The following is a 23,778-nucleotide window of genomic DNA, read 5'->3' as shown; positions in this document are numbered from 1 at the left end:
TCACTTCCAGACTCTTTCCCAAAAAGGGGATAAAGGCAAGACTCTTCTCTGGAACTTTTATAACTTGAACATTTTGTCCAGCTGAGCCGGGGAAGATACCAGGCTTCCCAGCAGAGGGCTAGCCTAGCCAACCTCCCAAAGGCCCTCCCTGACCGCAATTTGATTGGGAAGAAGGGGAAGACGCTCTAAGGCATGAGGGATGCTCTAAGGCATGAGGAACGCTCAAATTCTGCCTCCTCATCTGATATAAACGACGAAACATAACAATTCTCTCACAGAAACTTGTAGAGACCTCAAGATTGTCAGCAAATTTCCTACCAGACAGATCTTTCACGTCCACAGACAGGGCACCCTGATACTGAGGAAGATGCAAACCCACAGCTCTCATTTGCAAACCTTCTCTGTCATGGACTGAGTTGTGTGCCCTAAAATTCATAGATTGAAACCCTAACCCCCAAGGTGACCGTATTTGGAAATTGAGCCCTGGGGAGGTAATTAAGGTTAAATGAGGTCATGTGGGTGAGGTCTTCACTCAACTGGGTTGGTGACCTTACAAAAGAAAGAGACACCAGAGACTCCTATCTTTCTACTTGCTCCTTAGTTTATTCTCATGCTCTTTATTTTATTCTCATGCTCCTTATTTTATTCTCCTTGGATTAAAAGTCATTCAATGCTTATCTTAGATGCCCACCTGCTCGTTCACCCCACACAAATGACAAGCCCCCTGTGGGCAAGACCAGCACCTCCCTCTTCGCTGGATCCCCATGCCATGCAGACAGAGTCACTCAAGACCTATCCGTTTCCACAAATGAACAACAACCTGTTCTCTGGAGGGAGAAGGCAGGGGCAGGCTGCCAAGATGCCCTGTGGAGGCCTTTGATGCCGGCTGCTGTGTCAGAAGCCACCACCACACGGAGACAGGTCTCCTCCGTCTAGCACAACCTGATTTTATGTTTATGAGTTATAGTTACAAGGCCCACAGCACCTTAGTGAGGGACCTTCTCTGTACTCACACACACGCACAGACATACCCCAGGCAGACAAACCACTTCCCACCTAGAGATCAGAGTTAAGGCTCCAAGAGACAGGCGAGGAGAGGGACAGATACGTTCAGGCCCAAACCCCATTTTAGCTTATCCTCTCCAGAGATCTATTATCTCCTTTCTCTATTTCCTCCTGCCTGGAGCAAGGGTGAGGTGAGGAGCACTCCAAGAACCAGAGGCAAGGGGCAGGAAGGCAGGGTGGGAGGCAAGGGGCAAGCCCTACGAATGGCCCCAGCTCCACTTACCTGCGTGGCCAAGGGCCTGGACCATCTGAGACAGATGCCAGAGGCCCAAGACCAGCCAAAGCCTGACAGCAGGCCCCAGACCCTTGGCCTGTTCAGTCCTATCCCGTTCCTCTCCCCTGGGCATGGCGGGCAGCTCTGGGTGGCAGTGGGGGGTAGTGGGCAACGTCCCATCAGACCCTGCATTCGTTTCCTAGGTCTGCCGTAACAAAATGCCACACTAGGTGGCTCCAACAACAGAAATGTATTGTCTCACAGTTCTGGAGGCCAAAAGTCCAAAATTAAGGTGCGAGCAAAGTTGGTGCCTGTGAGGGCTGTGAGAGAGAATCTGTTCCAGGCTTTTCTCCTAGCCTCAAGTAGCCTCAGGCTTTCCTTGGCTTGTAGATGTTTTCTCTGTGTCTTCTCTTAACACATGTCTATCTCTGGGCCTAAATTTTGCCTTTTTTAAATAAGGACACTGGTCATATTAGATTAAGGTCCTCCTTAACGACCTCAACTAACCTGATCATCTGCTAAGACCCCATTTCCACATAAGGTCGCAGGTACTGTGAGTTAGAACTTTGACATCTTTTTGGAAGAAACAGTTCAACACATTACAGACCCCAAAAGCAGAAGTTGCTAAGGTATTGTTATTGTTCCTATTGAAATAACAACTATGAAAGAGCTGACCCTCGTGGGCTTATCATGTGTCACGCATCATTATAAGTATGCATAACAACTTACCTCCACTTCTGGACGAGAAAGCTGAGTCCCAAAGAGGTTAGGGAACTTACTTAAGGTCACGCAGCTTGTGAACGACAAAGCCAAGATTCAAACTCAGGTGATCCTTAGCCACTGCACTGTAGTAATCATATCACACACAAAGCAAGCCTCTGTGCCAATCTGGGCAGCAAAGATATTATCTCACTATGCTACCTAGTCCTAAATCCAGGGCCTGGGTGTGGTCCGCTCTGGCCATCAGACTGAGCCATGGAGAGAGTTTTCACAGAGCAACTGCCCCCTACACCCTGGCTCAAGTCAACATCCAAGGGCAGCGACAGTCCTGCAGTGGGCAATGCCTAGATGAAAGAAGTTCTGAGCGGGCGAGTGGAGAGAAGGCAGGGGGCACATAGGACAAATGGAGCCCACTGCCTCCCCTCTGGGAACATCTCCACCAGCCCCCAGATCTGCCATATTAAACCCAACTGTTGTGCTATAGTAGAAGGGACTTATTGATTTGTCCTGAAGGCTTTTTATTTAATGCGGTGAGACTGTGAGAGAGATAGCTGAGCACCAAAAGCCTGAAACCTGCTGCCTTCAAGCCCCACGGCCATCCCCTGTGGTACACTAACCACAGCCCTGGCCTGGAGCCAGGCCTTCGAGTCTCAGCCTTCCCCATAATTGTGTGTGCTTGTTGGTGTTGTTGGTTGTTGCTGTTATTATTACTGTTGTAGTAATCATATTACTCGATGTTTCCTTCCCGGCCACTCCGGGCACAGCACAGACATTAGCTCATAATAATGCAGTCTTTACTGGGAAGCAGAACACTGCAGGCACTGGGACTGCCAGCTTCTTACTGGGTAGAAAGGGCCCTCGCATGGCTCTGCCCAGCTCCTAATACTGCCTCAGTCTCTCCTCTTCTCTTGGTAAAGTGGCATCAAAGCTGAGTCTAGATTTAGAGAAGTAGTTAAAGCAGCCAGAAGTTAAAATACACAAGGCCATGGAAAACTTAGAGAAGGCACGGTGACCAGAGAAGTGAGACATTTCATTGACTTACCTCCTTCCCTCAGCCCGTCCATGGAGTTCCACAGACAGTGAGGAACAGGGTATTTCACACAAATTAGTACACAAGCCTCACGACAGCCCCAAGTAATCAGACGGGGACATGGAGGATCAGACGGTTCCGGTCACTCATTCAAGGTAACCTATACACAAAGTGGATGGTGAAGCTGGGTTTCATATCCACAGCTTCCTGACTGCAAAGCCTAAGTGCCTGCCATTAAACTGCACAGCCACTGAGTCACGACCAAAGGTCAAGGTCAGTTCACGACTGAGATAAATCCCCCTTCCCCAGCCCCCACCAGCCATGAGGACCCACCTTTTCCCAGCCCACAGGACAATGGCTTTCAGGCCAGACCCACCAGCAGCGGGCTCTGTCACCTTTTTCATGCTGCTGGGAGCCCTTTAGAACCCATTGCACTCCAGAAGTCCAAGAACCATGGCCATTCCAGGAGAGGGATGAGCACAAAGATGACAAAGATGGTCTTTCTCCAGTAGGGGAAAGATACACAGATATATCGCAATCTGACAGGAGTCCAGCATAATTGGAACACAAAGAGAAGACTTCCCAACTGTCCATCCTGGGAAGGAGCATCGGAGCTGACCTCAAGGATGATGAGATGATACTTCCCTGCACCTCACAGGAAGGGGACAGGCCAGTTACTGGGACTGCCATGGCCCTGGGCTCAGAATTGGGCCACAGGAGGCAGCAGCTGAAGAGGGCACTTATTCTCCAGCGTCTGACTGCCCACCCATCCCACACCCACCTCCCTGACTCATGCTCTGAGCTTGGCACAAACCCTGAGTGCCCTGAGTGCTCAAATGGCTTTCAGGCTTGTGAAATCCCCCCACTCGGGCTATAAAACCCAGCCCTACCCCACCCCTGTGGAAGGGGAAGTGGAGGGAAGCTTCCCATTAAGGGGATGTAATTCTTGGCTCTGCTTTCCTGCAGGAGGTGGGAAGTTTCCACTCTTCTGGCATCCTTGGCTATGGCAGTGGGACCTCCAGCATCCTGTCCTCTCTCCAGGCCTTCCAGGTGCCCAAGACTGAGCACCTCTGAGTCTCACAGACAGATACTGGGTCCTGAGCGGGGGAACAAGGGGCCCAATCCCATCCTTAAGAAGCTCTCGATCTGATGTTACATCTTCTGCCTTCAGAGAGTTCCCAATCTGATGGGACAGACTGGGCCCCTGCCCTCAGGAGCACCTAGTCTGTGGGGGAAGGTGCAGCCCCTGACCTTAATTCCCCATCTGGTGGAAGGGGCAAGCCCCCTACCCTTAGGGAGCTCCCTGACACCATTCTAAGAAGCGGCCCCAAGATAGAAAGGCCTCACACGACAGAGTCAAGCAGCTGGCAGTCCCTCTGCAGTAAATATCCAGTCCCAGGAGTGCAGTGTCTTCTTGAGGTAGAGAAGAAGGGTCCATGGGAATCAAGAAAGCACACACCCAAAAAAGGGAAGGGTGGAGCTGGCCAGCTGAGTGGAAGAAAATGGGGAGACACCCCAGGACTCAGGCATGGTCACCACCACTCGTGGGCAGCCTCCGCCCCAGCTCCTCACTCACTGCCCTGCAGGTGGCATCATTCCCATTTCTGGCACGCCTAAGGTAGAAGGTCCCTGCTGTTCTTTCTGTTCTCCCTTTGGTTCCATGATGGCCTTTGAGAGCCCCATGGGCAAGACTGTGGAGGGGAACGTAGAGGGGAACATGGCCGGGGCCCCAGCCTCGGAGCAGATGGGCTGGCCCTGAGACAGGAGACTGGAAGCAAGCGTGGGGATTATCACATGGCACTCAAGTCCACGGTATATACTTGTACCACACACCATGCCCTGCACACAGGAGAGACTCACAGGTTTGTGCAGTTGTGGGGCTGGCCTCTGCTCTGCTAGCCACCTGCTATCAGAGGGACTGAACGGCAGACAGGGCCATGTGCATGCTGCCCCTCAGTCAAATCTGTTCCTTCCAATTACCTGTGCTGTCAGATGGTGGGATCAAGGACTATTTATCTCATGAGCCCGGGGTTGTCCCCATCAGGCTGATTGCTCTCCAAAGACAGAAACCAAGTTTCCCTCCTTTGGAAGATGGGGGTGACTTGGTGGAATTGGCTAGAGAAGCAAGCCTTTGGCCCCCTCAGGAAAGAAGCAAGCGCTCTCCTGCATCCTAGGAAGGGGGCCTTAGTTCTCCCAGGACCCCCTGCTGATTCTCTGGAAAGATGGTCCAGGCAAGATCCACAGTCCTCTCACATGAGCTCTTCCAGGAATGAACACCCTTGAGGGTGAGAGAACAGGAACAGAGATGCCTTGAGAGTGGGAGTTGTCTCTGAGAAATGATGAGTGAGGGGAGGTCGCTACTTCCCACCACCCCACAGCCCTTCCTAGACTCTAACTCAAAGTGATCATCTTCTGGTCACTTCCCTTTTCTGCACCCCATGTTCAGTCTAGTGGGTGCAGGCTGGCTTTTCCAATAGGCGCCAAGTTGGAGGGTGTGAAGGTATGTGCACGCGCGCGCGCACGTGTGTGTGTGTGTGTGTGTGTGTGTGTGTGTGAGAGAGTGTGTGTGTGCGCCCATCTGTCCTGGGGAGCAATAATAGTTAATAAATAAGTGAATGGCAAAAATAGCCTCAAAGGAGCTGACAGGCAGAAGGCCAGAGCAACCGGGCATGGGGCCAGCACCCTGAAATGCCAAATGTTAATCTAGCCAAAAAGAAAAAAAGGTCCATTTCGAGACCGCCTCCATTAGGCAGGGTCAGGGTCTGCTGTGGTTTCTGGCACTGGCACAGCCCCACCCCAGGCATTCTGAGAGCAGCCTAGGAACAGGGGGCCCCTCGCTCAGTGTTAGGGTAACAGCACTGGAGAGAAGGGGCCCAGTCTGGGGCACACAAGGTTATGAACAGGCAGGAAGCCGGCAGGCCACTTCTCAGCAGTCCTCCAACCATCCACCCAGCTGGCCAGCCCTGTGTCCAGCCAGCCTCAAAGGTCCAACTTGCCAGGGGATGTTCTGGATAGTGTCACAATCTCTTATCCCCTACATGGGCCCTACCCCACCTAGACACCCACCCTGGAGCAAGGGACTTGACTCAATGTCCTGGTTTTCACTCACCCGAGGCCAGATCCCTCAAGTGTCTTATTGACTTCTTTCAGTCTTTCCCTCCAAAAGATCTCACAGGCTCCAAGCTTTCTGGGCATTGAGGCCTCTGGTGGTCTGTGGGCGGTTTTGTTGTCCTTTCCTGTATGTGTGCATGTCTTAATGAAGTTACACAAGGAAGCACATCTGAGAGAGCAGATGTGTGCCCCACACTTCTCCAGTAACTCCAATTCTTTCAAAACCATCCTCAGTTTTTCTTCCAGCCTCGCTGGGAATGCTGGTCACAGCCCTGACCTCACTGCAGTCTCCCTCAGCTGCAGGCACCCCCAAATTCAGGGGAATCTGGGTCAGCCCATTCCCCTATTGACACTCACCCAGGAAAGTCCTGGTCCCAGCTCCCAGGACAGTCCCAGTGAGTTCTGGGGACAGCCGCGTTCCTGGAGGGTCTGTGCAGATCACTTGGTGGCCACCAGCCGGAATAAGGATGGGGTAGGGGTGGAGTAAACACCCAGGACCTAGCCCTTCTTCCACTTAGCCTTCTTTCTGAAGGTAATGCAATTTCCTTCTGCCCTATTCAATGCTGTCCGAACACAGAGGCATTCAAGAGAAACACTAAGCTCTCCTAAAATGTGTAGGAACTTAAAACTATGTGCAGCTAGGATAGACCACAGGTCACTTGCTGAGGGTGTTTCTTTTGGCAATCCCTGTGCTAAATGCTTTGTATACATCATCACATACAATGTTCAACACAACCCTCAAGTCTAACTCTCTCACGTTTTATGGGGAACACTTAGGCTCCGAAATGGCAAGGAGCCTGTTGAGGAGACTTTGAAACCTGGCAAAGCTGAGATTTGAGCCCTGCAGGCACAGGGAACACAGCTGTGAGCACAAGGAATTTCTGCCTGGGGAGGCTGACATTCTAATGGCGGGAGGGGGCAAGAAATGAAAAAGGGTAAATATGTACTCTGTCGGGTAGCTCCATGTATGGAGGCTGGCATATCGAGCTCATGGAAGCACTAGGCACTCTGTTGGGGGTCAGGGTGGCCAGGACACCAGGGTCCCAAAAAGAGATGACGTTCTCAGAGGCTTAAATCTCTGGGCACCAGGCAGGAGCTGGCTGGGGTGGGGCTCCTGGGTTCCAGAAGGAGAGGAGGAGCTAGGAGGCTGAACGTTTTGATGCTTCGCGCCTGGATAAAGGCAGAGCCCTAGGAATTTGAGGCGAGGGGGCCGACATGGGATATTTAAAGCCCAAGAAAAAGTAAGGAAGAGGGCCCTTGGGATCTATCCCGGGTCTCCTAGGGAAGAGGTGATATCTAGTTCCCTAGAGGCTGGGAGCTGGTCTCCCAGTTAGGGAGCACAGGCGAGCAGGCTTGGCACCACTAATAACCAAAGCAAGGAGAAACTAGCACATACATGCCTAGATGCTCCCCATGACTTTCTCCTTCCTGTCTGAAGGCCCTGACCCTCAACCTTCCCCACCCTCTTCACAAGCCTTGGACACTCAGCCCTGACTCTCCCTCTCCCTGGAGGCTCCTCCCTCCAGCTCCGCACCCCTACACTAGAGCCACCTCTCTACACAGATGGGGACACATCCCCTCACTCTCCTGCATAATGACCTTCTAGTGATCACCGTCATCTCCAAAAACCCAACTGCCTCGGCCCAGATATCTACACTCTTCCCAACCTAGTCCCACCCACTAGCCAGTGTCACCTTTGCCACAAACCTTCTTCCCATTCCCTCCCTGGCACAGCCGGCATGCTGGGTTTCAGCTGTTAAAGCTGCAGGCGTCACGCTGTGCCCAGCGGGGCTGACGCCCACCTACCCATAGGATTCGGGAGGTAGAGCCCCGATTTGGAGCCAGGCTGCCCGGTTCACTGTGTGAGCTGGGGCACGTTACCTGACCTGCCCTGTCTCACTGTGCTCGTCTGCAAAATGGGGGTGACAACAGCAGTGCTTACCTCACAGTGCTGTTGTGGGAACTAAATGAGTTCTTATAACTAAAGCGCTCAGAATGGAGGTTTGCGCTCACGGACAGGGTCTGCGGCTCACTCACCTCGGCTTCCCAGTGCCTAACACAGGGTAGGTAGCTCTTAAACGATCCAGTCCAACAAACATCTAACACCAGTGCCCAGACAAAGAGAGGATTGACACTGACGAAAATAAAACTGATTTAGGGATGATGATTTTTTATTTCAGACATGTGGAATTCAAAAAGATGGAGGGACACGGACCAGGAGAAATGATGCACAGGGACCCATGACCAAGGTTAAGACAAGAAAGAAATGTCTGAGAAGCATGCACCTTGGCGGTGTGACTCTCGGTCCACCCCACACCCCAGGGTTGTATCGCTTTGTCTGCGTAGCACTCCCGTCCAGGCCTCTAGAGTGAAGTCCTTTCTTATTTGACCCCACTGCACCTTTGAATCTACACACTAGAAGGAGCTTCAGAGGTTATTTGCTCTGTGTTATACGGATGAGGAAACTGAGGCAGAGGCAGATATCTCTCTGTCAGGACTGCTGTGCCTACAGTCACGCACCACAGCATCACAGCTGGTGTCCCTGAAGTCACCTGAAAATCCCAGTCTGTCTCCTCTCTGGCCATCGACATATGTTCTGCTCCAAGCCACTTCCTAGCTCCTGACTCCTCCCCGCAGCCCCCATTAGTCTCTCCATCTCCTCTCCCTTGCCTCCCCAACAGCCTCCTCCAGCTCTGTCCCCTGAGAACCACCAGGCATAAGCTCAGCAGAAAGTCCCCTCCTACCCTCACAGTCTAACCATCTCATTCTGCCTTCCCCAGTCTGCCCCACAAGTTAACACAGAAACTTCTGTCTCTGCAGGGGCCTGGCACTCCCCATCACTTCGGGGAAGGAGGACCCTACCAATCTCAATCCTTTCTCCACCTGGGAAGGCACTATGGGGTAGAACTGTGTCCTTGGGGCACCTGCCTCAAATATGGGGGTGCCTAGTTAAGGTGCAGATTCCCAGGGCCTACCCCAGACTTATTGGATCAAATTCTCTTGACATGGGGCCCAGGAATCAAATTTTCAAAGAGACTTACTGTGCACACAAGTTTAGGAGCTGCTGGAGCACTGGCTAAGAGTGTGAACCCTGAACCACATCTCCCACCCCCCATACCACTCTCTAATTGTGCAAGCCACTTCCTTCTCTGGGTCTCAATTTTCTTATCTATAAAATGTTCTAAAAAAAAATAGTAATATCTATATAATGGGAGATTATGAGGATCAAATAAGTTAGTAAGTGCTCAGTGCTATGCCTGGCACATGGTAAGTGCATCATAAATGGTAGGAATTGGCAATATTGTCCTATCTTTAGGCTGGGCATCTCAGAGAGGCAGATTTCCATCAGACTGAACATTCCCCAAGGGGAAGGATACAAAGCTTCCTCTTTCTTCTCCATGCCCAGGGCTCTGGGGGTTCACCAGGACAGTGGAAAGGCTGGTATGCAAAAGAAACAGAGATTCTGTTCCCCAAGGACAGCCCACCCCACACCAGGAAGGCTGTCAGGACACCTCCAAACGGGACCCCGCATTAAAAAAGGAATCCCCCGCACCGATCCCCAGTGAGTACCTGCACTCAGCCACTCCCCAGCCCTAGATGGAGGTGGAGGGAGATCACAAAGCCCTCCACACCTGGCTCCTCCAGCCCCCACCTGCCAATGAGGTAGCTTCCTGCAAGCTTTTCACTCCAGGAGCCTGGAGACGTCAGAATTCACACAAACTCTGAATTAATTAACAGAGGCAGAGAGAGGTACCGGATTACCCCTTCCTAAGAAGGGTGGGACCGGACAAGGGGGCTGCAGCAAGTGGGAGCGTGTGGGCACATCACAGTGTCCAAGGCTCTGCCTTCTGCACTCTTCACTAGGGAAGAAATCACGCCACCCCATCCCGCACCCAACTGCAACTGGGTCCTCCCACCTGCCTGCCCCAGCCACTGCCCTGCTGCCCCGCTGCCCCACTGCCCTGCTGCCCCGCTGCCCCCAGGCCTGAGTTGTCCTTTGTAGGCTAATTACAATAGGGGTGTGGAGACCAGTGGGAGTCTCAGAGTTGGCAGCTCAGCTTGCAGTGAGTAAATGCTCCACACTTCACTCCAGGGCCAGGCTCAGCCCTTCTCCCCAACTCTCAGCAAAATGTGCTGGTCGGCGCCACCTTCCACACTCTCTCCCAGGCCTCTCTCAGGCCTCTCCTTTCTCCCACCTCCACGCAGCAGAGCCTCCGGCATCCACCAACGAAAGCCCCTTCCTGCCCCACAGCTGAACCTAGAGGAGACCCCTGGGGAAGTGGGATGCAGCGTTCCACACCTTTTCGTTCCCTTAAGAGAAACCAGGTCTGTTCTTTAAATCCAGGCTCAGTTTTAGGGTGATTTTTCCCTTTATTTCCAGAAAATACAGAGCAAAAGTAAAGAACAAAAATACTGTGGGAAAGGCAGGCTGGAACCAACCTTACAGACCAGGACGTGGCAAGGAAAGGCCTCACCTAGATGCCATTGCTTCTTCCAAGAGAAGCGAAGAGCACCTCCAGGGGCTGCAGACCCCCCACGCCCACGGAGGACACCACTTCAGACCCAGAAGGAGCTCCCCCATAGATCTGTTTACCAGTGAAATCACCCCTGAGGCTTCAGAGGGAAAAGCTCACAGACCTTTAAATCTTTAAATCAGCCCCATGGATGAAGGTCAGGTGGGAAAAGCAGGAACAGCAACACCTCACATGGAGATGTCAGATGGTGACTAACTGGCTTTTCTAGGCCATTGTCACCAATGCTGGAGAAATATTCCACTTTAAAAATAAATGTAAAGCGGAATCCAAAATTAACTCTCCCCAGATAACCCCTTTCCAAAAAAGACCACATCGTAATCCACATGTGGCCATTCGGAGAGGATTTAACCCGAAGACATCTTCCTGTCCTGGATGGAGATGCTTGCCAGGCCTCAGTCCCATGCACCTGGTGCTTCTCAATCTTCTGAGTCCTCAGGTGGACCCCAAGTTTCATGCGCTTCTCACAGTCCTCCCAGAGCACAAGGGCTGCAGCATGATCCTTAACGCGTCCTGCCTTGATCCGAAAGTGGACAGGAAATCCTCACAGGGTGCAAGCCCCACTTCTCCATCTCCATCACTTTTCCTTACCCTCTTAGTGTTTGCCATGCAAGCCGATAACAATAAATGCCTATGAGGAGTCGCTAACTGTATGATCCCTTGGTTTCATGTGCTTAAGAGTCAAAGAAAAAGTAATAGTGACAATAGTGCCGGACTAACATTGCTATTTACCTGCTGTGTAACTTTGAGCAAATTCATTCAACCATCCAACAGATATTTATTAAGCATCTACTACACTGTTCTAGTTTATGCCCTAGTCCGAGAGAGACTCACACAGACTTATGAACACTGCTGAAGGTGGGAAGGGGCCGCAGGTGTTTGTACAATTTCTCGCCATTCAAAAGTGAAACGCCACGTAAAAGAGAAGAGGGAAGAGTTAACCCTGATCAATAGGCATTTGTTTGTAGCTAACAGACTGTCAGGAATGTCCAGTAAGATTTGCTGCTCTGCTGAGACAGCTCAGTGGAGCACACGATGTAGCTGTCATTTTCTAAAATATTCTTGCAGTTATAGCACTGCACTAAGCCATTTATCGAGTCATGTTTGGAGCTAATTGCTGGTGATAAGAGCAACATAAATATACTGAACCACAGCCGTGCCTGACAAGATTTCATACACCAACCACCAACCAAATTTTCTTCCCCTATTACACGCCTGCAATAATTTTTAGTGGTCATCACTCTTTACTGAATCACCACAATAAACCCTTTCGATATAAACAACTTGCCTTTCAATACAGCTATAAATCAGATTCAACATCATCCACATGATCCCTCTGCCGATGAAGGGAGGCTCAGGGCAGGAGTTCTTGACCCGGGTACACATCAGCATCCCCGGGAGCATTACAAAATGCTGATGCCCAGGCCCACTCGGGTAAGCCTGGATTCCGGGGTTACGTAAAAACTCCTACATGTGCCTTCACTTCCCACACCTTAAGCTCTGTTGGGTTACTTGGGGTTAACTCACCCAGAAAGTTAAGTCCCAGCCCTGAGCATTTAAGGTAAAGCACTGAGGCTGACATATGCACTGTAATACATGGCAATCAGCTGTTAGGAAGTTTATAACACCCTGTAAGAACTGTTATTTCATGAGATCACTTGGGAAAGAATGAAGAATATTTTTTGGAATTTGTGTATTTATGTTCATGGTTATTGTTCTTACAGTTGAACTTGCCTCCTGGAGTCAGAACTCCCTGTGGAACCTGAGGATGGGAACCATCTGCCTTCCTCACATAGTGCTGGGAGAGTAGGGATCAGAAAGTCAGTAACACTCAGTAAAAATTTGGGTATTTAAACAGGTAAGTCTTCGGCCCTCAGAGGGCTGATAGTCAAGTAGAAAGACCAACAGATAAACCCAACAAGATCAGAAGAAGAAAATGTTTCTAATTTAGGTTCACAGCACCAGAAGTTACAAAGGCAGGGCCCCTGGAGGGCCACAAGCCTACCCTGATCACTGGGGGTGCAGCTGTGGCTCCTCTCCCTTAGCAGCCTCTTCGGCTGAGATATCAGGGCCAAGGCACTTCCCAGCAGATACTGCTGATTGGGAGCCAGTTAGGGGAACGGATGGATCCCTCAGGAAAAAGGACTTGGCCAGAGGAAGAACCGGAGGGAGACTTGGGCATGTTAAGTGAAGAGATACACAGCTTTCCCATCTCCAAAGGAAAACGTGAAAATAAAATCTCACAAATCCAGAGAGATGTGGCTTGCACCCTGAAAGGGGTTCCTTCCTATCCACTCTGAGGTTATCTTTGGATCAGGACAAAAAGAAAAAAAAACTGGCAGTCAGGTAGGAGTTTCATTTTCCTTTAGTTTTCTCAAGAAAAGTAAGAGGGAAAGAAGTGGACTTGAAGCAGAGCTAAAGGATGTCTAGGGTACCTTTTAGGGGGTTGATGGTTCTGGGAAGCTCAGTTTAAAACACAACCTAGAAACGTGCTAGTAAGCACTAAACTGCGTATCTGCTGGATGCTACTCGGCAGAAAGACCATGCATCTGACTTTCAGGATGTACCAAGAAGTGAACCTGTGTGTCCCCGGCAGCCTCCTCCTTTCCCTCTCCTGTTCCATTTATGCCACCATGACTGGATGTAAGGCAGACTCACCCCCCAGAGCTAAGCTATCCTAGCATCACTTCCGAACCCTCTTCTAGGTCTCAGTCCCTACTAACGTATCCATAAAAACTACTTGGGGGCTCTTTGGAGGTAAACATCTGCTCCCAGGTGCCCCCTGCAAACTTCAGCACTGCTTTCCCTTGTAGCATCTCTGCAGGCTCAGGAAATGACAAGTCATTTAATGCCCATCTGAGCCAGATATCATGAGGGAAGGAAGGCCATCACAAATTAAAAACCATGCATTCCAAAACCAAACTGAGACGACTGCTTGAGAGCAGCTGTGCCTTCTCCAGCTTCTGCAGGCACCATGGGGCAGACCCAGGGCGGGGCCCACTGTGAAAAGAGCACTGGATTTGGAGCCAGAGATCTGGATTTATATGCAGCTCCTTAGCTAACTAGCTGTGTGACATAAATGGGGTCACTCAACCTCTCTGAACCTCTGCTTCCCCTTCTCCAAAGCACTATCCACAACAGATCTATAACAGTGCCCTCACATGCATTAACTTGTTTGGGCTACCCAACAACAGATCCAAGGTTAGCTGGGGTATTTATCTTAAATCAGCACCCAGCAGTCAGTCAGGAACCTATTATCCCCAGTTCACAGAGAGGAAACTGACTGAGAGAGTAAGGAAATTCAGCCAGGATCATATAACCAGGGTTTTCCCCTGGGGCCCAGGGCAGCAAAGCCAATGTCTGCCCCCATCTTTAACCCATCACCTCCTCAGAGCTGTCACGAAAAGCAAATGAGATCACACCCAGTAAAGTCCTTTGTCATCTATGAAATGCTAATCAATGTAAAAGTGTTTGAGTCCTTCGGCTGATATTTGAGCCACTATCTAGGAGACAAAAAGCCACACATTTTTTCAGAAGTGAAAATTCCAAAAATATATATTTTTTTGTTTTAAAATTCCACATCATTCTGCTAGTCCAGCAACCACTCTACTACTGACAAACAGGTTATCAAATGGGAGTGAGGGTCCAAGGCAGGACTAGGGCTAGAGGCTGCCACAGAGTTCTGTGCCTACTGCATTTTTGCTCCGATAGGGAGCCCACCTGGTGTTTGGGTCACACCTGGGTGAGAATGCCTCTTTCTCCACTCTCAATGTAGATTTACCCCAGAAAAAGATCCTGAGGCAAGGATTTGAGTACAAGTGGTTTATCTGGGAGGTAAAACAAGGAAGGGAAGAGATTAAAAAAAAAAAAAAAGTTTTCAAGCCTGTTACCACCGTGGATAACCAAGCAGAACTGAAGCCCTCTGCAGGCCTGGAAACCAACGTAAAACACATGTCTTGGAATTAGACTCCCCCCAACCCAGGAGCAAAGTTAGCTGGGGTATTTATCTTAAATCAGCACCCAACAGTCATTGGTTGAGAGCTGCTCTGGCAGTGGTAACTCCCCAGCACTTCTGACCAACGCCTTGAGGAGACAGAAGGACTGGGGGCCAGAGAAAGCCCTCAGGTGCTGAGGGCTGGAAGTCTGGCTGGCAAGAGTAGAAAAGTACATACAGGGAATATGGGCAGGCATGGAACCACCTGCCATGCTCACTAGCTGTGTGACCTTGGGGAAGTTGCTTACCTTCTCTCACCCCAGTTTCTGCAGCCCTGAAATGGGGATAAAAATGTCTTTTTCATAGGGTCGGTATTAAAACTGAATGAGGTCATGTATGTAAGAGATTAGCCCAATGCCAGTCTTGCAGTAAATATCCCTTTTGAGTTTCCTCCTTTTGAAAAGCAGGGATGGGAAGGAAACAAAGAAAATTTGGGGACGAAGGATGATCTGAAATGCCCATTGCTACTTCCTTGCGGGCAGTCATGCACTCAGTGCCTCAGGCAAAAGCTATAGAAAGACATTCAATGGACCCCAGACCCATCAAAGGTCATCAAACAGAAGCCCAACCTGCTCCAATGTCTAATGACAGCAGAAAAATCCCAAGAAAAACTGAAACTAGATAAAGAAAGCATCTCCCTGGCCCCTTCCAACTCTGTCATTTTACTTCATAAAAGATTTTGGACCAAGATGTGGAATGAGACTTTAAAACAGGCAGCGAGCCAGTGCAGGCTGGGCAATCTCCTTCCTGAGGGAGGAAAGTCCCCAAACACCCTCGTCTAGACTACTCTGCCTAGACCTGCTCCAGAGGCAGAGGGCTGGACCCTAAGAAACTTCGAGGCTCATCCCAGCCCTGCAGCAGTGTGTCCTAAAGTGAGTTCGAACAAACACTGATGTCCCCTATTATGTTCCTTGAAAAACTGCTTCTGGGAGTCAAATATGTTTGATACGGACTTCATTTAATCTTTCCCTCTTGTAAAATTTTAGTGCATATTAACATACTAAAAGCTTTAAAGTCATACAGTAAGAATTCTGTATGTTTTTAACCCAGTATTTCCTTAACTTATTTGACACAGAACCAAACGTATGTATGTGAAAGTTCTATTAACATCTGTCCAAAAGACACTTAGTGGGACAGTCCGGGCTAAAGGCAGTCCTGGGAGCTGGGACCCAGGATGAATCATCTTGGAACCCTCATGGCCTAGCACAGTGCCTGGTACACAGGCACCTAATAAATGGTTGTTGTCTGAATGAATAAAGAGAAGGCGAAAGAATGACTTAATAATGGTTTTCAAAATCTGTGAAGTGATATAGTATCTGTGGTGCCAGGCAACAGCTCTGTTTCCAGGAAGGCACATGTTTTAAATGGCAGCGGGAGGGATTTGGGAAGCCCTGCTCAGAGTTTAGGATTACAATCCACGAAAATAGGCTTCCAAGCAGACTACATCGCTTCCTTCTGTGGAGGTGTTGGTCTGGCACTTCGGCACAGCCGAGAGTCTGCATGCAGCTGTCCACCCACTCTGCCACCCATTCACTCCATTCATTCACTCAAACAAACCCTCATTGAGTACCTACTATGTGCCAAGGCTCTGAAGTTGGCACTAGGTCCCTCAGGACCCCTTCCAAAAGCTAGCTGGGACTGCAGTGAGCTGTGTGATAAAGTCCGGGGAGCCCTTCAGGGGAGGGGTGACAGCACTGAAGTGTGAGGTCAAGAAGCCTCAAGCACAGAAGCAGCAGCTCATAACCCTCCCAGAGCAAGAGGGAGTAGGGTGGGGGTGGGGGTGACTTCATGCTGACCCACGAGGCTGGCTTAAAGAATAAAGCCTCTACTGTCTCCTTGTATTTGTTTGTCTACCCCCTTTTATTGTGACTATATCCCATTGTTCCCAGACAGTGCCCCTGCCCCCACTTCCAAGCTCTTCCCCCTCCCCGCCCACACTCACAGCTCCAACCTCCACCTTCCTTTCCTTCCAACTCTTCCTCCTTCAAACCATCTCCTAATTCCCTACCTCTAGCCTCACTCCTCCACCCCCGGATCTCCTCATTGTATACCGTCCATTCTAGACCCGAGGTACCCTCAAGGTTTTTCACATCTACTTACCAGACAAATGAATGAATAAGCTAGGACTCAAACTGAGTTCCATCTTTCTGCTGAACCCACACTACCACCACCAACGGTGAACCACAGACCGCTTGGTCTCAAACAGGAAGGCGGGATGGGAATGGCTGGGAGGAGGTATGAGGGGAGAATATGAGTCCAGGTCTGGGGTCATCCTTCCCATCTTATTCCACCATTGCCAGTCGCTTCCGGCTTTGCATTCTTGCATCAGTACACACTTCCCGAACCCACCTGCACATCTCTCAATAGATGTGCAAGTCAGCAGTGATTTTGCTTCCTTTAAGCAGAGGCTGAGATGGGCATGATGACAAGGCACCCCAAAAGACTTTAGAAGGCATCCATGCTGTTGCGAGATACTAAACCACAAGATTCTAGGATTGGGTGTGACCTGAGTGGTTATCCGGGCCAGTGGTGCCAAACCTAAGACTTGGTCATCAAGATCAACCAGAGAGCTTTGAACACTAGATCCAAGCTGTTCAAAAATAGATCCAGTTCTGGGTCTCATCCCTAGACCTCTGGAAGAAGAACCTTCCATTTCCTCAATAACAAGCTTGGCAGACGGCCATCCGGTCTCCACTTGAACACCTCCACTGACACAGCTGGCTACCCCAGGAGGTATCGGGTTTGGTGGCTGCAACCTCGACAGCTAGAAAGGTATCTCCTACCTGGAGCTGAAATCTGTCAACTATTCCCACCCATTTCCCCCAACCCTGCCTGCCCTTGGGAGCAACTGAAAATAAATTTAGTTCTCTTTCTTATACCTGAAAACAAGGATCCAGCCATAATGCCTAGATGGTCTCTTTAGATTTTCTTACCTGACTACAGTCTGCTCTCCTCCCAGCTAAATATCCCTCATTCTTTCAAATATTCTCTCAGAAGTCAAGGTTTCCAGTACCCCCACCAAACTGGACACTTTCCTCTAAATTCTAGAATCAAGCAGAGTATTTCAGAGGGGCTTCCATCCTCCTATAAACTGGATATGCCTGAAAACCTAACCAAGACCCCATTGGTCTTTCCTAACAGCCAGCCCAGATGCAGGCTCACATTAAGCTCATGGTCCATAACAAGAAACCCCCAGATTTTGTTCACAATGTTGGAAAGAGAAATCTTCCCTTGTCTTGCATGTGGACATTGCCTTGAGAAAAGGAGGAGGGGGAAGCAGGGCTTTCCGATTGTCTTCATGTAGTTTTACATTTGGGAGAGAAACTAAATGCTGATCCTGACCTCCATTAGCTAGCTACCCCCATCTGATAAGCATGGATGAAAAAAGGATATGCATATGCTAAAACATAACTTATGTAACTGTACCCAGGGGATTTACGGGCCCCTATCAAAGCTCCTAGAGCAAACTGTTTCCATTCCCAATGCCGGCTCTCCTCCAGGGAAGTAAATGACCATGATCTGGACTCACTACAGAAAAAGTTAAGTGAGGTGACGAGTGGGCAGCCATGACTGCAAGTCACCCAGCAAGAGGCTGGCAGAATAACAGGGAGGCTCCCACCTGGGGTGGGTCCTCCTTCCCCCAACACCCACTCCACATCCTGCTGGGATCCAGGTGGGAGTTGAAGAGGAGGCCGGGTCCAGCACAGGCCAGAGCCCTGCTACTGCTGCCAGTGCACCCTCTGACAGAGTGATTCTTGGCCAGGGCCCATTCGCACAGGAAAGCTTCTGTCCAAGTCTTTTAAGCTGATTTTTAAAACTCTTCTGTGAGGCTGGGCAGGTTTCTGTGACAGGGTTTAAGACATCTCGTCCCTGTTCTCTTTATAGAAGAACGTGAGCACACTGTTCTATGTTCCACAGCACACAGACCTCATGCTCTTGCTCCAGATCAAAACTTAGATTGAATTATTAACAGTGGACATTCCTGCAAATACAGCAGCTGATCGATCAGTCTGCTCCTGGGTTGGGGCTCTGCCATTCCTGAAGTCCTCCCCTCAGGAATCGAAGCACTCCTAGGATTTAGAAAACAACCCTCTCTCTAGAAGACCCCCGTTCAGCCCCCTCCCTCAGAGGCTTCTGCTCCCCTCCAAGCACACCCTTCCCACTGCATAGAAGAGGCAACATAATCGAAAACAAGTAGCAAAAATAATTGGTAAATATAACTAGCCTTAAGGCAGGAGGAACAGACCCTCCTCAGCTCTAACCGCAGCGCCAACTCCCCACCCCAGGCTGCTGTGCTGCTGGAGTTCGCTAAGGCCAGATTTCTCTGGTCTAGAAAAGCGGGTGCTGGCGGAAGTAATTGGTGGCAGGCGATTCCAGTTCCCAGCCGTTGTAATGGAAGTGTGTCCTCCTCCACACCACCCGGGCAGTTAGTGAGGCAGTGGCTGCCAGCAGCGCATAAGAGACAGCCACAGTGACACACCAGACAGGCCTCTGGGCCAAGTTCCAGAGTGAGGAAGCAGCTTTTCAGTGGGGCTCACTGGGTGGCTAAGTGTGTGAGTAGCAAGAAGGGGAAGGGTCAAGGGAACTAACCACTCAAGCCTAGCTCCCAGTCTCATTATGGAAAGGGAGGCGTGTACATCCAGGGTACTGCCCTGAGGAGCCAGAGGTCAAGATCAGAAGGGCTATCAAGGCCCAGAATCAGTAAGGCAAATGGCTAAAGGAAGCCAGCCACCAGCTAAGTAATAAACAGGACAGAACTGCAATGATCTCCTTTCAAAGTCAACACAAAGGATTCCGTGGGCTCACCTCCATCACCCGGGCCAGCCTACAAGACAGACAGACACACACACATATGAATGCACATACACACACTGGAGTCAGCCCACATGACAGATACACACGTGCGCACACGCACACACACGCACTCATGCACCCGCCCGTTGGCAGCCACAGCAGTCGGTCCCCACCCCCTCCCATCCCCAGTCTCCTGGCTACAGACACTCACACGTGCTCACAGTCACAGAACATCACCCACACAGCGCCTGTGTCTTTCTGATATCTGGAACAACTGGTGACAATTGCGGGTTCAAACAGGCACAGGGATGAAATACAGGAAATCACTGAGATTCGCCAATAGGGTTAGAGGGAAAGAGAGGAAGAAGCTGAAGATAGGTTGGGTGGGGGATGGGTTGTCCACACTGCAAGGGCGACCTCTAACAGCCCTCCCAGGCTCACGAGGACTCACACGGGTACACGATCACCTCCTCAGAAACTACATCAGATAGCTTTAATGTGGCTGCAGAATAATACCCCACATTGAACAGAACTCTCTACTTTTCAAAGAGCTCTTCCATCCATTATCACCTCCTACAGTAACACTGGACAACAAAGATGCTAATCTCCTTGGCCAAATGAGATTAATCTGCCGTCAGATTTTTCTCCAAAATAATTTTTAATAGCTAAGCACATGTAATAGTTGTGTGAGCGTGCTTGTTTGTGTGTGAGCGCGGGCAGAGGCTTTATGTAGCAGAGTGGGATACAGTCAAACAAAAATGAGGTTGCCATGGCAACAGGCTCCGGCATCATCGCAGCCTATTAACACAAGTGAGGAATGTGTTTGGCAGATGCTCAAGTGTTATTTATGGTATGGGTGTAGCATAGGGACTTGTAACAGGCAAGAAGGAGAAAAAAACAACCCAGTGACGCTCCTACTGTACCCCACTGAGGAGATGACAGTGAGACAAGAGCACAGAAGGAGACGCTGAGAGGCTGCAGATGGGGAGTAAGAGATGGGGAAGCAGAGCAGGCAGGCACGCAGAGGAGAGGAGAGGAGAGGTGGGCAGAGAGCAACAGGGGACTGGAGAGGGAGGGGACTGGAGAGGGAGGGGAGAGAAAGGAAGTGAGAGAGAAAGAGCAGAGGGGGAGGGGAGCAGAGACCGGGAGAAGAGCTAGAGCCAGAGAAGTCACTAAAGGAAGAAACATCATCCCCCAAAGAGGATTGCCCCACCTTGCCTCTCTGTTCTCTCTTGAGTAAAAACCATCAGAAGGTACTGGTTGAGAAACCAAATGTTTCTTCTCCTAATTGGAGCAAAAGGCAGAGCTCCAAACATAAGAGAGACTGGAGAAGAGTAAAGTACCCAGGTCAGATACTGACATTAAGGACCTGAGCCATGGGAGCGAAGGGGACAGTCTCACAGGAGGAGAAGTGAAGAAATGCCAATAAAGTTTCCTGAGGACCTACTATGTGCCTGAGGAGGGGATTTCCCAAAGCCCCAACATTAGAAACTATGCACTGCTGCCCCATTTCCCTGGATCTGTATCTTCATCAAAGAAAAGAACAAGTATCTAATCCAAGTCATCCACAAATGCCTGCTGCTCTGAGGTAACCTAGACGTTAATGCTAGCCTGTCACACTAATATTTCCCCACCATCCCGCAGGATTTGCTCGAGAAATACAAATTTTATATCAGACATAATCAGAAAGGTTAATCAAATACAAACAAAAAAGACAGTTTTTTCTGAAGCCAAATAGAAACAATGTTTGCATTCCCTTGTCATAGATCATTCCTAACAAGCTTTGCTGTACTCAACAGAGATCTTGAGAAGTTAAGTGTAAATCTACCCAAAAGCCTACAGCCAAACAAAGCGGGTAAAAGAAGCTGGGGGTTGGGGGCTGGTGGAGGTGGGGAGAGTAGTGGGAATTGCCTGAGAAACTAGAAGGGGAAGTCAGACAGACACTGTTGCTGCAATGGCATTTTCATGCTAAGATGGAGCTGGAGTACCCCGGGTTCAGAAATCCTTTCCTGGGATCTGACTCCAACCTCCTGAAATCATACATGTAGGATTGCTAGGGCTGTAATCAGACCCTGTGTTCCAAGTCTGGTTTAGAAGATATCCTGAACCATTCTGGAAATCTCTGCTGCTCTGTGTTGATGACATGTCCTTCCCACCCACCCAAACCAGGAACAACCCCCAAAGAAATAACACCCATGTGAGTGTGAGGATCCTCAGGTGGAAAGAGCTGAAGCCTTTATTAGCACTAACAATAGCAGTTAACTTTTTTTAACCACCACCTCTCAATAGGTTTCTCTCTCAAATTCAAAGCTGATCTCTAAAGATTTTTTTTTTTCTGATCCCAGATCAGAAAAACTTTCTCAGCATCAACAACCCCACCTACTCCACTCATTGGAACCCAACTAAATTGGTAACAGTTATTAAATCCCTATTAAGTACCCTGCGCTGTGCTACACAAGAGAGAGAGAGAGGGTACAGGAGGAAAAACAAGTATAATTCAGAATTCCTGAGTCCCAAGGGCTCACATTGAACGGGGAGCAAAACCAGTGGACCCTGGAGAATTAGTAAGTGCTCCACTGTATGGCCCTGACTCCATTCTTACCATGCAGTAGAGGGAAAGGCCAATATGTCTGGAATGGAAGGAGAGGGCTCCTTGTAGGAGGTGAGGTTTGGTACAGGAGGTTGGAACTGGAAGTGGCGTACACAATCTTCTCATTCTCTAGAAAAGGAGCCTGGAGTCACGGGTCCCCCCCTCCTTCCCAACCATAGCACCTTGGAGGTGCAGCTAGAGCCCAGAGCCCTGAAATGCACACTGGTGCTATTCCCTGTATGAGAGTCAGGGGGCAGAGAAGAGCTCCCCCAAGAAAGAGGTCATCCTCAACCGGCTCAAAGTCTAAGAAAGGCATTAGAGGCGGAAAGGAGAAAGGCGATGACAATGGAATACAGTTAAGAAGTTCTACAGAGGAGGCAAATGCCCACAGAAGGGTGCAATGGAGCCCATGGTCAAAAGACAAGCCTGCAGCAAGGGCCCACTTGACTCTCTTCCAGTGGAGCTACATGCAAACCGGAGGGCTCAGCAATGGTCAATGGATGAGGTCCATGGAGTCACAGATAAGAGGACTGTTAAAGGAAGAAAGTGTGCTTGTCAGAGGAGCTAGTCTCACCCCTTTCCCAGAAACCTTCGGTGGAGTCACCTGTTAAAAGTTTTATTTCCTCCTGAGAACACCATTCTAGGTTCACCCAACCAGTCCCATCAAGGAATAAAAAGCCCCCCCCAAAAGCAAGAACCAAGAGCACCCACGTGAAGGGGTCACAAAGGCCAGCACCAGTTTTCTGCTCAAGCCAGGAAGGGGACTGCCACCACACACGCTTCAGAGGCTCCTTCCTACCTTTGCAGAGGGCAGCTTTCAGTTTGGGGCACTTTTGTAGAATGAAACAAACTTGGTGGTCCTCCCTCAATTCAGAGATAGCTTCAGCTCCCAAACTCCTGGTGTCAGGGTTAACCTCTCTTCACCTTAAGACTGGGTAAGGGCCACCCAGGGTCTCCCCTTTCCAGAGCTCTATCCAGGACTTGGTTAACAAACCAGCAGTGACTCTCAAGAAGAAGCTGCTACAGGGTCCAGTCACTTTTGTCATGGGCCTTTTATGCACATGGACGGAAGCACGGAAAGAGAAGGGAGCCTTTCCACACAATTTTTGTTCCAACCCTCCTTGCTCTTTCTCATCCCCACAATAATGGCTACGGTTTAGTGCATATTTTCTAAGGGGCCAGGAGCATAACATATAATGCAAGGGCGCTCTTTCAGTAAATAAAGATGCTAGGGCTCAGAGTGGGTTAAGAGACTCAAAGACACCACTGCAACTGGCACAGCCATGTCTCTCTGCCTCTTTTCACCACTTTAAGAGGGAGGGCGGGCCGCCTCTCTTTGGAGTCAGGCCAAGGCTTGCCTGCCCCACAATCCAACCCCTGTGGCCAGGTGAGCCCCTACCTGTTTGAGCAGGAACTGGTCCTGGGCGTTGGTTCGCAGGGCGATGGCCAGGTGGAGGGCAGACAGGAGCACCCCGCTGAGTACTGCGGCCCGCATGCGCACGGGTAGCAGTGTGTAGATGGTGTAGATGAAGAACACCGTCCACCAGATGCCCTCGGAGGCGCTTCGTGGCTGGGGCAGCAGCAGGCCCACCACCTGGACGGCCAGCACCACCGCGATGAGCGCGTAGCAGGCCAGGCCCATGTGGTCTTGGTGAAAGGCGGCGCGGTTGCAGAGCACGGCCATGACGAGGATCACGCCCACGGCGGCCGCCAGCACGCCCAGGTAGG

The 23,778-nt window shown here is 50.2% G+C and overlaps 1 protein-coding gene across 1 annotated transcript in view; it reads right to left on the bottom strand.

Annotated features, from left to right (window-relative positions):
* The window catches only part of ADCY5 (adenylate cyclase 5), a 138,446-nt gene that overhangs the window by 113,792 nt on the left and 876 nt on the right, over positions 1–23,778 (bottom strand). Inside the window, exon 2 of the mRNA XM_011355235.1 lies at positions 23,450–23,777. Coding sequence (XP_011353537.1) covers positions 23,450–23,777 — 328 coding nt within the window. The remainder of the gene's footprint in view (positions 1–23,449; position 23,778) is intronic.

This window comes from Pteropus vampyrus, unplaced genomic scaffold, assembly GCF_000151845.1.
Source record: "Pteropus vampyrus isolate Shadow unplaced genomic scaffold, Pvam_2.0 Scaffold1, whole genome shotgun sequence".
Lineage (NCBI taxonomy): Eukaryota > Metazoa > Chordata > Mammalia > Chiroptera > Pteropodidae > Pteropus > Pteropus vampyrus.
The sequence above is the reverse complement of the archived record's forward strand: the minus strand, read 5'-3'. Positions and strand labels throughout refer to the sequence as shown.